General features: G+C 48.4%; 1 protein-coding gene across 7 annotated transcripts in view; it reads right to left on the bottom strand.

Annotated features, from left to right (window-relative positions):
* kat6b (K(lysine) acetyltransferase 6B) overlaps window positions 1-13,881 on the bottom strand; it is a 27,116-nt gene extending 13,235 nt beyond the window's left edge. Inside the window, exons 1-7 of one of the 7 annotated variants that reach the window (XM_030340197.1) lie at window positions 13,622-13,881; window positions 10,700-11,600; window positions 4,060-4,168; window positions 2,892-3,007; window positions 2,577-2,658; window positions 1,761-1,890; window positions 590-1,629 (exon numbers count right to left, since the gene is read on the bottom strand). In XM_030340197.1, coding sequence (XP_030196057.1) covers window positions 590-1,629; window positions 1,761-1,890; window positions 2,577-2,658; window positions 2,892-3,007; window positions 4,060-4,168; window positions 10,700-11,374 — 2,152 coding nt within the window. In that variant the 5' untranslated portion in view covers window positions 11,375-11,600; window positions 13,622-13,881. The other 6 variants (XM_030340200.1, XM_030340201.1, XM_030340196.1 and 3 more) reach the window with 6 other exon arrangements.

The following is a 13,881-nucleotide window of genomic DNA, read 5'->3' as shown; positions in this document are numbered from 1 at the left end:
CGGTGGTGGGGGTGATGGTGGTGGAGACAGTATGTGTGAGGGATGGAATGGCGGGGGGAGGGTGAGGAGTCAAAGCGATTGCGGCTACACAGTGACTACTACCACGAGGCAGTGGTCAGCGCCAGAGCAACTGCGTAGAGTGTGCGTGCGCGTGTGTGCGCGTGTGTGTAGGGGGGGGGGGGGGGGGGGGGGGGGGGGGGGGGGGGGTCAAGGACAGAGTAGGGAGCAGCATGAGGGAGAGTTAGTGGACCATGCACGATGACGCAGGCCGACGGCCAGGAAGATGGAAGCCGCGTCACAGAAATAGGTTCCCCACAGCCCAGTCAAACGCAACCAGACTGGGTTAAGACCTCAATGAGTTCAGTAGCAGCAGCAGTAGTGGTAGAAGTTGTAGGTGGCGTAGGATTAGTAAAAAAAAAAAGAACTGCCAAATAGAGCTTCGCTCCCAAAAGCAGAGGAACAGCTCTGAAAGTCTGAGCAACAAAAAAAAAAAGAGGCTACAAAAATTACATGGAAAATAAATCAGATCAAAATATTGCAATAGTGTAGGCGGAGGGGGGGCTGGGTCCGAGGCTGGAGCCTTGCTTACCATGGTCGTGCTCTGGCTTAACTCTTCCGTCTGTCAAGTCTCCCTTCCCTGGTGAGGGCGCTGCCTTCGGGGGACTCACCCTATACCTCAGCCTGCCTAGTGTCCTGTGCTTCTTAAGGAAGGGGTTGCGTTTGAAATGACTGACCAGCTTAAAGGGCCGGCCCCGGGGCCGCCCGGGCCCCGGGGACGAGGAGTGAGACAGTAGTCTACCCTTGCCAAACTCCTTCATCCCCAGGCGCTGGGGACACGTTTTGGGGCCGCGCGCGGACAACTCCGGCTTAGGGTGATTGCGTTTGGGCGGCGCGTAGCACGCCAGTCCCTTTTTCCGCGACTGTCCCTGAGTGGTGAATATGTGCGAGAGTCCGTCGAAGAGTCCCTTAAGCTGGTGGCTATGGCAGAGGCTGCTCAGGGACGGGACGCTAGACTGGCTGGACGAGCTCTGCGGGGAGCTGGCCAGGGTGGAGTTGCTGGACACCTGGGAGGGGGGGCTAAGTCCGGGCAGGGTCGGGGGCGGGGGAGAAAGTGCGCCGGGGGAAGGGGGGAGCATGTGACCGGCGGCGTCGTCCGCGTCGCCTTCGAAGGCGATCGACTGCTGCGGCTCGGGGGGGCTCGGGGGGCTGGGCGGGCCCTCGTCCTCGGGACTCTGCGGCCGGGGGGGCGAGCCCGTCGCCAGGGGGCGGGACCGGCGGCCGACGGGGGAGGGGGTAAAGAATCTCGACAGCCCGTCGATAAGCCCTTTGGTTTTCTTGTTTACGGCGAGCGCGGCCGGGTTGGTGGAGGTGGGCGTGAGGGGGGGAGAGGTGGTGGTGGTGGTGGTGGTGGTGGTGGTGGGGAGAGGAGGAGGGGTGGGGGTGGAGGTGGTGAATTGGGGGGCGTCGCCCGCCCAACGGGGATCTGCGACGGCGAGTGTGCCTCTGCCGTCCGTGGCAGATGCAGCATGACCAGATGAGGGTGTGGAACAGAGGCTAATCTTTTGACCCCTACCAGGCGTCCCCCTTCCTCCGAGTGCTATCATGGAGCCGTCGCCACTGGGGACACACCTGGAGAGGAGGCAGAGCACAGACACCAATCATTCACCGGGGTAACATATGTCATTCAACGGAAATATGCTGAATATACTGCCGTTGATCTTGCAATGAAATGACGAGAACACAAGTGTGCTCATGCTTACATTCTCTGTTTGAGCTTATTTCTAGGCCTTCCGATTGGCCTTGCATATCGTCGTTTGATTTCATCAGCTTTCCTCTGCAGCAAGTGCTTCCCGTTTTCCTTTGGCCGGCAGAGTTGGCAGATCCAGGTTCCTGGAGGGCATCCAAACACAGACAGAGAGAGACAGAGAGAGAGAGAGGGCGAGAGAAAGAGAGAGAGCATCTCTTAGGGTGGGGTTCATCAATTCAGAGGACATACATTCATCTGAAACACTTGCTTTTATACCATCAGTTGGCGGGAATAAAGCCCAAACACCAGCAGGACAATCAATTACTCAGCACAAAGGGGAAAAACCCATAAGAAAAACACTGGGTCGATTCATAGTCCGCCCGGATACACTGTCTCAGCTTGTTTCCAGCGCAGTGATGTGAATTGTACGAATCGCCTGCCAAATGTCCTACTAGGTGCACAATCATTACAAGGCTAGCTGGAGGGCCTGCACTGTAATACGGAGATAGCAACATCCCCTGGGATGCAGGAATAATTTGATATGCATGCAAAGCTTCTAATAAGGCACTGCTACCTAGCTGTGTGCTATATGACAGACCAGAAGGGGACTTCTATTAAGAAGGGGATGCTTTGAATTGACAGGAGAGAGTGAGAGAGAGCAAGAGACAGAGACAGAGACAGAGACAGAGACAGAGAGAGAGAGAGAGAGAGAGAGAGAGAGAGAGAGAGAGAGACAGACACAGGGAGACAGAGAAGAGAGAGAGAGAGAGACGGAGACAGACAGAGAGGTGGGGAAACCGCCAGGCACCAGGCTGTGCAAACACTTTACCTTTTGGCATTGTTGAAAGCGGCGGGTTGCAGCATTCCATATGAAAGCCCCGATCACACGAATCGCAGAACAGCATCTCATCCTGTAAGGGGAGCAAGGAGGCGTGTGTTATGGGGATGTCCCCGTGGCAGACACACACAACACCCTGTCAGCCGGGGCGTTGGGGAGGGAAGGAAATAAACCAATTGTGCCACTGGAGAGCCTTTACAAATCCGAGGGAGTACCGACAAATCCTGAGGGATACACAGACAGAAGGGGGTTGGGGGGGGGGGGGATCTACCTCAGACAAGCAGGGGTTGTGGATGTAGTACTTACAGCGTTCTTCCCCTGGTCTTGACAAGTGCTGCAGGCTTTGCATTCGATACACTGCCATCGTAATCTCTTCACATGCACGGTTAACTCGGGGGAGAACTTCAGACATGACGGGTGCCCTGTAGAGGTAATTAGAAAGACATGTGAGCGTTGGCTGTTTGTTGGGTCTCTCGAGCAGCGGTGTCACAGGAGCCGACGAGACGCCTTCCCCGGCCCCCCCCTCGCTACGTTCACATGGGAGGGCTTCGGCTGGGAACGCCACGGTTCATCCACAGCCATTGCGCTTTATTGCGCCCAATCCTTTCGTTTTTCCGTCTCCCTTTTCTTGCCTCCATATTCTTTTCTTCTTTTTTTTTTTTTTTAACCACACACGTGGCGTCTAAAAACAGTATCAAACATCTGAGCGGCTAATTACAGATAATTTGATCTTAATGAGGCAGAAACCGTAGCGCCACTCGTTCTAATGGAAGCAATCCATGAAAGTCATGTAAAAGCATGCCTTGGCCCTCTCCGGGCTGCCGCGGCTGGTTGTAAAACAGCTGTTTTACAGTGAGCGCACAATTTGTGTACACTATAAGCGGTTAATGAAAACCACCTCCGTGTACTTAGTCAAATTTGAGCTCTAAAAATGTCACCGGGAGAACAATTCCTTACGGCATTTAAAATAATTGTTCAAACACAAAGTGACTCCTTCGGCGAGGTAGTTTTATGGAGGAGGGCCTCGCAATTTTGTCTGCCCCAAAAGGAGCGGCAAGGGGGGAAGAAACGGAGGCAAACGGCTGATCTTTGATCCACTCTCGCTGGCGTGCGTCACGCCGAGCCGGTGCGATCTGAGTAGAGCCGAGATGACTTTGCTTATTTCAAACCCTAATGGCCACTTACAGGGCATTTGCCCTTCTTTTGCCCATTACGGCTCGCACTCGGTTCAGATCCGCCTGGCGCACACTCACTCCCGTTTCCATGGTGCTCTTCCTAACAAGACGCTCTCGGTGAAGCGGACTCCCATCCACAAGTACTCCGGCGTTTGTCCGGTCTCATAATCCGTTAAAAACCCATATTTTGGAGAGGAGCTGCCTCGCTACTGGACGCCGGAGCCGCGCTCTAGGGACGACGGAGGGCTTCTCTGCGTCGCCTCGTTGACTACGGCCAAAGCTGGAGGCCCGAAACTTACCACTGCTGCCACAGTCGGCGCAGGACAGCAGCTCCTCGGGCAGCTTGTCCCGGTTTGACTCCCGTGTCCCCAGACAGAAGCTGCATATGGGTATGGGGTCCACTCGGAGCTGGGTGGGGGGGAACACAAACAAACAGAATTGTTTAACATAGGGAAATCAGATTCCGGGGCTGCTGGCAGGTGTCAAGGCTAGGAGTGTGTGTTTGTTTTGGGGGCCGCTTTCTTTTTTTGTCATCTCGTCAGTGAACCATGGGGCATGCTGGTCGTCTGCTTGGGCATGCTGGTAGTCCAGGCTTGAGAGGCGTTAAGACAGAGTTGTTTCTAGGATTTGAATGGAACAGACCCTAGCGGCAGGCTGGCCCTGTGAACGGGCTCGGAGAATATTAACGAGGGTGAAGTGAACTCTCCCTGATTCGTGTTCTCTCAGCCTGGAGCTGAATCATTAACCAGTCTCGTCCAAACAGAGGTAGAGGTGTACGACAGACTCTACCTTGTTTCATCTACTACAACGGAACGCCGCGATGCCACAGTTTAAGGGCTTTAAAGAAATTCCACTTCAAAATGTAGAGTAAAGCTTGCACGACCAGGACTAACCACCACTGTCGATAAGAAACAGGGAAATATTGACATTAATAATCAAACATGCACTTGCATGTTTCTGCACAGACCCTCAGTACTGCGAAAGTGAAAACGTCTCAGATCACAGAATCAAAGTCATTCAGAGAGCCAAAAAAAGAACCCGATAGTTTGAGGGATATCTGCTTTGATTGCACCCTAGTCCGACTCTGTCATGATTAAAAAACAAAAGCGCCACACTCCATTACACAGATCTTTACGAGGCCGTATACAAAGCGCTCTGCACCGCCACACGGTGTTGCCAACACAACACTTGAAGCAGAGCGGCACTGCAAACACTGGCCTACTGGAGGGACAGCAGAACCGCAGGCACAGCTGCCTGCTCCGGCAGCAAGAGGTTCATAAAAAAACACTCAAGAGCTGGGGCCATAAACAAGGCCCCTCATCATCATCCCAGACCTCATCAATTGACAGGGGGTTTATGGGACCCCCCCCCTCCCCCCAAACACCCACCCCACTGGGGAATCCCATCATTAGAGCACGATTCGAACTGACCCCATATCCCCCCCCGCCCCCCAACACAAAACCCCAACCTGTGTCTCTGACCTCCACCTAACCTGCAGGTGCTCTGCCGCTGCGCTTCTCCGTCCCCCCCCCGCCAGGCACGGGACAAGGTCATCCATTCTCCCGCTGCTGACAGTATCCCAGTAGAACCCACAGGGGAAGATCCACCACCACCACCACCACCATCCCCCCCAACCCAGTAGAGATCCAGCTGGAGCGCCTTGTCCCCCCCGCCCCCCCCTCATGGTCATAGCACCGTTATGATTGATACGGGGAAGCGGAAGCCGTTTACAGCATTGTCGGTGATTAGGCTATCGGTGGAGCCGCTGTATAAATACTGGGAGAACGCGCGCCTGCATTAGTAGCTCATTAATGCTCACACAAGACGTGAATATAAACATGGCCAGTGATAAAACTGCAAGGCTGGGCCTCGCAGCGATGGGTGGCCCGCGACTGTATGGAGAATGACCGAAACATCAGGAGGGATGGAAAAAGTAATAAAAAAATATTTGTGCTTTGTCAAGCAGAAAGGGGTCAATGAAAAGAAAGTAAAATAAAAACGCAACCGAAACTAAAGCAGCCCCCTCAAGAAGACGTGTGACTCCTTCTAGTTTCTATCTGAGTTGGGAGCTACAGGCGAACAACAGGGTTTGTTATTTGATCTGAAGTCAGGCCACTTGGTCAGTATGACACGCGAAACAGATCTGAAACCGAATGCAAACTCAAAGAAAGACCAGCATTCAAATTTCCTTAACACTCGCAGCCGATTCTGCGTTTGGATACAAGGCCTTACTGTTGTGCAAACAGTATGACAAATAGGGCCAGCCGGCCAGGAAGAACAAGGGATGGGAGAGGGGAGATGGCCGCCAGATCTTGGGCAAAGGGGCTCTAGATGAGCTCCTTTGTCGACCCAAGTAAGTGCGTGACTCGGGAAGAAATCGTTGGCACTAGAGATACACATTATAGTTCATGAACTGTGTATCATATACAGTGGGTACATGGATGTTATTCATGTATTTAGATGCATATATATTGGCCGAGGTTTTCTTCTCAGAAACAAGTTGGACAACACAACAAGGAAAAGCCTTTAACTGAGCCAACGGTGCACTTGTACGACAACATCTTTGGAAAAACAGCAAAACAAGTCCATCCGCTTCCCCTCAAAACAAATTGATTTGTTTCTGGCTGCTACAGTGTGTGCAGAATCTGGAATAGAAGGATAATATCAATAGTAATATTAAGGAGGCAGAAGCACTGCCCACATGCAGCATTTACAAGCTGCACCAACAGCTACTATGTGTACGTTTACTTTGATGAAACAAAGATTGATGGGAAACTGTAGCTGAGCCTATAATGAAAACAACAACAACAACAAGTCTAACCCAGAACCCAAAGGAGTACCCTAATGGAATGAATATCTTTCAGTATGGGGAGTCAAACAAACGGGAATGTCCTCAGAAACGGAGAGAAACACAAAACAAACAGCTTGAAGAGTTGTCACTGATTAACTTTGGGTTTTCAAATTGAGTACATTACAGGAAATTACACTGCTTCAAGAGCTAGCTGTCGCGAGTAAGGGCTGGGGGTGGAGTCCTATTAGAACAGTGCTCACACACACACACAGAGAGAGAGAGAGAGAGAGAGGGGAGAGAGAGAGAGAGAGAGAGAGAGAGAGAGACATAGAGAGAGAGACATAGAGAGAGAGACATAGAGAGAGAGAGAGAGAGAGACATAGAGAGAGACATAGAGAGAGAGAGAGAGAGAGAGAGAGAGAGAGAGAGAGAGAGAGAGAGAGAGAGAGAGAGAGAGAGAGAGAGAGAGAGAGAGAGAGAGAGAGAGAGAGAGAGAGAGAGAGAGAGAGAGAGAGAGAGAGAGAGAGAGAGAGAGAGAGAGAGAGAGAGAGAGAGAGAGAGAGAGAGAGAGAGAGAGAGAGAGAGAGAGAGAGAGAGCTCAAGTGGTTGCATAACACAGGCAGGAAGAAAAAAATCCCATTCCTTGCCTTTGTTCCTGCCAGTCTCTTCAGAATCAAAATATTCTCCTAAGCAAGACTGTTCTTTTCCCCTAAAGTACGTCACACACACAGACACACACACACGGCTCACAATTTGGGAGAATGCAAGTACAACTGGATGGGTATGTCAGTCAAAACGCAACAAATAGAGAAAGTGGGCCCTCTTATTTTGCTCTGCAAGGACTCTTCAGAAGGACGGTTTCTCTTTAGGGCGTACAGTCTCAAAGTCTTGCCCAGACCACAAAGTCACAGTTGTGGCTTGAGTATCAAGCTGTCATTTCCTGATTATTCACTGTGAAAGTGGTGGGCAGGACAGCAATCTCTCCGGTGACTGACATTATACACCATTTGATACGCCGAGCCTAATCTATCAAACCACACTTGAATTCAATAGGCCTCTAGATGTGATCTGCATGGGATTTGGATTCACAAGTAAATCTCCGAGCCCCTTTCCCATGCCATGACCGAACCGATTCGGGCGAAAAAAAAACATTCCTTTACTCAATGACATCTTTAAAATGTCAAGCCCCGTTAAAAGAATCTGCCGTCACTAGTGGGAACGTGTTCGTCTCCCAGTGTGCGTTACCGCGACTGTGCCAACTGAAACGCAAAACCTCCTCGGATGGCAACGTCAGCAGGAAACAAAGCAGTCTCCAAAAGTTCTGCTCTCGACCGGCTCCATGATCACAAAGGTCACCGTGTCGCCAATAAAAAGGAAATAAATAAAAAAAGGGTTGGCCACCACAGGGAACGACACCAAAACACTGGTAAACACTGGTTATGCAGCAGTGCCTGATTGGACCAGGTTAATGTTAGGGTCAGTAGGTCAACTGCTACCTGGAGAGAGGTTGCTCCCCTGAGGTGTCATTTTAGTTTTTGGTTACCCTTCAATACTATCAGCCTAGTTTCCACTCTTCAATTCTATAAGCCTAGTTTCCCACTCTTTAATACTATAAGCCTAGTTTCCTACTCTTCAATACTATAAGCCTAGTTTCCTACTCTTCAATACTATAAGCCTAGTTTCCTACTCTTCAATACTATAAGCCTAGTTTCCCACTCTTCAATACTATAACCCTAGTTTCCTATCCTTCAATACCATTAGCCTAGTTTCCTACTCTTCAATACTATAACCTTAGTTTCCAACCCTTCAATACTTATGCTTAGTTTTATACCCTTCAATAATATAACCTTAACTTCCTGCTCTTCAATAATATCAGCCCAGGTCCATAGCATTCAATAATATAACCTTACCTTCCTGCTCTTCAATAATATCAGCCCAGTTCCATAGCATTCAATGATATAACCTTACCTTCCTGCTCTTCAATAATATCAGCCCAGTTCCATAGCATTCAATAATTTCATCAGTTTACGACTGTTCAATACCAAACATTGTTTCCTACTCTTCAATACTTAAGCCTAGCTTCCTAATCTTCAATGATATCAGCCAAGTTCCCTACTCTTCAATACTAAAAGCAGGGTTTCCTACTCTTCAATATTATAATGGCGTTTTCCCACTGAACTATACACGGTTCGACTGTACGGCAGCCAAGCGCAGTCAGGATTTGCATTTCCATTGTAACAAGGCTTCCCGCTTGAAGGTATGTTTCTAGCTGATGACGCGCCTGTTTTGTATCGATGACACCACAACAAACACACTTGTGTTGCCCGTTTTATATATTTGCGTTGTTTCAGACGGACGGCGACACACATAATGACTGAATCTGAATGGCAAATTCAGTTTCACGATCAATATTCCCCCTCTGTTGCTCCCTGATCGCAATAGCTCAATGAGAGCTGCAGAGAAGTCCTGTTTACACATCTATATCAGCGATCAAATAGGGTGAAATATTGTTAATATCTTTAGACCAAGACTAATCTGAAAGAAATCCATCATATTTAAACAAGCCATTTTGTTTTGCAAGAGAATATCGTCAAACTAACATCAGCAGGGCACGCTTCTCTTAAACCTTCATTACCGTCTTTAATTATGCTTATATAGTTATAGGAAAGAATGAATAATAAAGCATCAAGCTGTAGAGAACTTCTTGCCATACACTGCGTGAGTGGATATGCGTTTAATGTATTTTTAATAGGTCTATATTCCTACTATTTAAGGGTCCGTTTCTCGCTCCGAACAGCACCCTGGGGTGCAGCCCACTTGGGGGTGGGTCAGGCTCACTTTGGCCAAACCTCAGACCGTCCATCTCGGGCGTGACTCTGTGTGTTTAAACTGGTGATGGAAATGCAAATCAGCACGGTATGGTACGGCCAAAAGTGCCCATGAAAGAAGCCATAAACTTAGCTTCCTTCTCTTCCATACTATAAACCTGATTTCTTGCTCTTCAGTTCCCAACACGATCAGGCCAATTTCCTATACTTCGATAAGCTTAGTTTCCTACCCTTCACTACTACCAGCCTAGTTCCCCACAATTCAGTACTGCCTAGATTTTTTCCCCAGTCTTAAGAGGATAAAGTCGGAAGGAACCTAGTTTACTCCTCTACAATGCTAGTTTCCTACACAAAAATTCTGTTTAGATTCCTACAATACTATTAGCCTAGTTTCCAACTCTTCGATTCCACCAGCATAGTTACCCATATCATCATAACCTTGTAAGCCAAGGTTCTTGCTCTTCAATTCAGTTACGTTATCTTTAATACTGCCTAGTTACCTAGGCTTCAATATTACAAGTCTAGTTCCCTACTTTTCAATACTATTAAGAGTTTCATACTCTTCGATACTGGCTAATTTCCGACTTCAATAATAAGCTGTTTCTTACTCTTAATACTATAAGCCTAGTTTCCTACTCTTCATAACTGCCTTGTTAATTTATTTTCAATATTGAGTAGTTTTCTACTTTTCAATATAGTGCTAGTTTCCTACTCTTCAACCTTAGCCTAGTTTCAGACTCTCCGATAATAAAGCCTTTCTTACTCAATACTAAGCCTAGTTTCCTAATCTTTAATACTTTCCCTGGTTTACTACTCTTCTATACTATAAGCAGTTTCCTAGACTTCAAAATTCTGACTTGTTTCCTACTTTTCAAATCCATCAGCCTAGTTTAATACACTTCAATACTATCAGTATCGGCCTAGTTTTCTACTGATCAATATCAGCCTTGTTTCCTACTCCTCATTAATCAGCCTAGTTTCCTACTTCTCAATACCGATAGCCTAGTTCCCTACTCTTCTACACCACAAGTCAAGTCTCCTACACTTTACTGTCTTGCCTGTGAAAAATCGCCAGATTCATCAGGCCTCGTTTCCTTCTACCGCTCTATGAATCATATTCAAATGGCCCTGGGCTCCCAGGATAGACTCATTGTTATATCACCCAGACTTAAATGATTATTCAGTCCCACTGCCAAAGCTTTACTATGATTGAGATTAAAAAGCGGCAGAGAACAGAGTGAAGATGATGTGTATAATGGCGTGGCTGCGGCGGCGGTGGCAGAGGAGGAGGCGGTGGCGTTGGGCCAAGGCTGGCCTCACCTTGTCTCTCTCGTGCGGCAGCAGCGTCACCGACGGCGACACCGCTAACGGAGAGCCGCCCGCGAACCTCAGACCCCGGGCCTCGGCGGTCCCGAGGGTGAGCTTGTAGCGTGGGCCGTTCTTCAGCAAACGCCCGTTGTTGACCGACTTCTTGGCCGCCAGCCGCAACCGCTGCTGGAAGGCAGGGTTGTCGGCGACCGGCACCAGGTCGCCCTGGTTCCTCAGGTACCTCTCGATGCTCTTCAGCGAGGAGCCGTGGGTATCATCCAAGCCCTCGAGCGCCCTCCTAATCACTTTATTCCAATCGATGTGCCGCAGGTCACTAGAATTCCATATAGATCCTTTGGGCTGTGGCGGGGGCGGGGGCGGCGGCGGCGGAGGTGGAGGGGTCGGAGGGTCTTCGGGCGGCTGGGGCGCGGCACGCCCCGTGGGGCAGGGGGGCCCGGGGGGGCCGGGGTCCTTGTACGACGCGCTCCCCTTGTTGGTGACTTTGAGGACGGAGCCATCCTGCACGCTTAATTCCAACTGCTCGAGCACGGTGCGCTTGTCCAGGCCGTGCGACGTGGCCAACGCATGGCAGATCCTCTCCTCCGAGGGCCTCTGCTTCTGCCTCTTTATCTTCTGTATCGCCTCCAGAATCCACTCCGTGTACAGAGGGTTCGCGAGTTTCACCATGGTTGAGTGATTAGAATCTCCAATAGGCGAGCCATAAAGATCCCCCTTTTCTGCTGCAAAACATTTGATACATCCACATGTTCGAAACCCGGGATCAGCTGCTTAGGTTCCACCACAGTGACATTCCAGGTATCTCACGTTGAACTTGACAAAGAGGCGGCTCGTGTAAATTCCACAATGGTTACCATACATCACCTGGGGCTTGATTGTTATTCCAGACGTAGATCTAGAACGATAAAACATACAATTACGTTAGACAGCCTTTTTGTAACACATGATATATGATATGACACATGATGTCAACAATGCTACAGTTCAACTGTTAACAGTTTAACCTTTTTTTTTAATGGTTAATTTGTTATAATTTGCACTCCACATAAGGACTATGGGCATTTGTAAACTTGATATAAAGAAGAATAGTCCAGTGGGATTCAATACTTCTGGTGCGGAATAAAACATGAGTCAAAACAAACGCAAGAAATAACAGTGGTTTTATCCATAGTTTAAAACCATAATACACACACAAAAAAATCTGACCTCCATTTTAAAATCAATTCTATGGATAATACTGTGGGCGACACTTGGTGTATAAAACAGCGACGACAAGACACGCAATACCTGCACTAAAAGTATCAGACTTGGCTTCCACTTCATAATCACTGCCATCCATTCGCCACACGCAACTACACCATAACCGCGAGAAATACAAAAACAAACCAGCGAGACTCAACCAGTGACAAAGTTGAGTTGTTACTAGAAAGCACGCCACTTTGACAGCTTCACATCAAGGTAAGGACCAGTGGACCAGCCTCGGGTCTTAATGACAGCTGCGTACCATCAACGTTGGCTTTTGACAGCTGCCGACTGATGTTTATGGTGCGTCTGCGAACCATTATCCGGACTCCGGCGCGACGCGAACAACGACACAAATATACACGCAACGAACCCTGAGCGGTGGCCGCTGAGCGGAGCGGATCATGATAATGTTGCCCGTGTTACTGATGTCACCTAAACAGTCGCCATTTTGTTACAATGTTGTAGTTTACATGAATCCGACATGACGCTGATTACAATCCAATGGAGTGTCATTAAACCTTACCTACACTAATGTGCCCTCCCTAGCAACTTCAATATTGGCTGTGAGGACGAGATCCGATTTCTGGTTTGATAAAGCACATGTCAATCTTTATGTATGAGCTCACGCTAAATGGCACGGCACTGGCTGAGTGATCTGTCACTTTACTCGCTTGACCCGCCTCTTAAGGTGCCTGGTGTAATAAAGTGATATAATACACCGCGATCACTTATGCTATTTGATTATCACATGTCTGACATAAAACAGGCTTTTGTAGAGTGGGTTTATGAGTCGGATTAGACCGAAGTGGGAAATATAATAATTACAATGTCACGTAAAATGAATGTCATTGCAGAGCGCATAAGACCAGACCACCTTTACTTAGATTCTTCCTTGAAACAGTTGGCTACACTTGAAAGTGATTTGGATCATTTTAGACTTTAATTGGCTGTTTGTTAAATCCAGCATTTGTTTGCATAAAACCTGCAAAGGGCTTAAGCATTGATTTAAAGAGGCATGCCTTCTCGATGCTTAGTCGTGGTATTTAGATGGCTGCAGGCGAAAATGTGCGCAAAGCGATCGCCTGTCGTCCTCCGACAGCTCAGACATCCTCCCCGTTGAATATGTTCGCCTACAACGCTATTCGGTCAATATTTGACATTGAAACTACACATTCGCCCATCTCAATAAACGCTCGATAAAACCACAGATTCTCTGTCCTGAAAATGGTGTCCCTGTGCGCTCAACGGCTGGAGAGAGGAGGGGAAAAAAACATTTTCACATCGCGAGTAGAACAGGCAGAATAAAGCCACACAACCTTCAAATGACTAACTATCAAACATCACTGATGGCCCGAAAAATAACGAGCGATCGGAGAAAATATGCGCTGCAAGTTCCTCAAGTATTTCAAGAGTAAGATCCTTCATCGCTGCACCTCAATTATGTCTCGCTAGTTTCTTGCTCCCATTTCTCTATCGCTCCGTTTTCATTTTTCCACACATTACAAAATATACAACCGAGCCGACTTGGGTTTCGCTAGATGGTCCACTAGATATACACCCGCTGCGGGCGAAGAGGCAACAACAAATTACGCAAGTTTTATGCAAGGATGATCATATAACTAGTGTGGAAAAAAGGCAAGAGGCTGCCCGTAAATATTTGCTTGTAGTTACCTCTTTAAGTTTTCCCTCTGCTACTCCTCTTCATTAGTATGATGATTGAAACGTCGATGGATAAACACACCGCCACATATCCATTTGATTCTGTTGCACTTGATTTGTAATCGAACGCTAAAAGCCCGCGCCGAGACAGAGAGGGACCTGATAACAACTAATTGAAAGGTTAATCTACATAGCAGCCTGTGACAAAGTGGTACCCTCCCCCCTTCTTCTTCACTGTAGACATCCCTACTTCAGTGTAGTGGAGCGGACCG

The sequence above is a fragment of the Gadus morhua genome, chromosome 18 (genome assembly GCF_902167405.1).
Source record: "Gadus morhua chromosome 18, gadMor3.0, whole genome shotgun sequence".
NCBI lineage: Eukaryota > Metazoa > Chordata > Actinopteri > Gadiformes > Gadidae > Gadus > Gadus morhua.
This window is presented reverse-complemented; position numbering and strand designations above follow the sequence as displayed.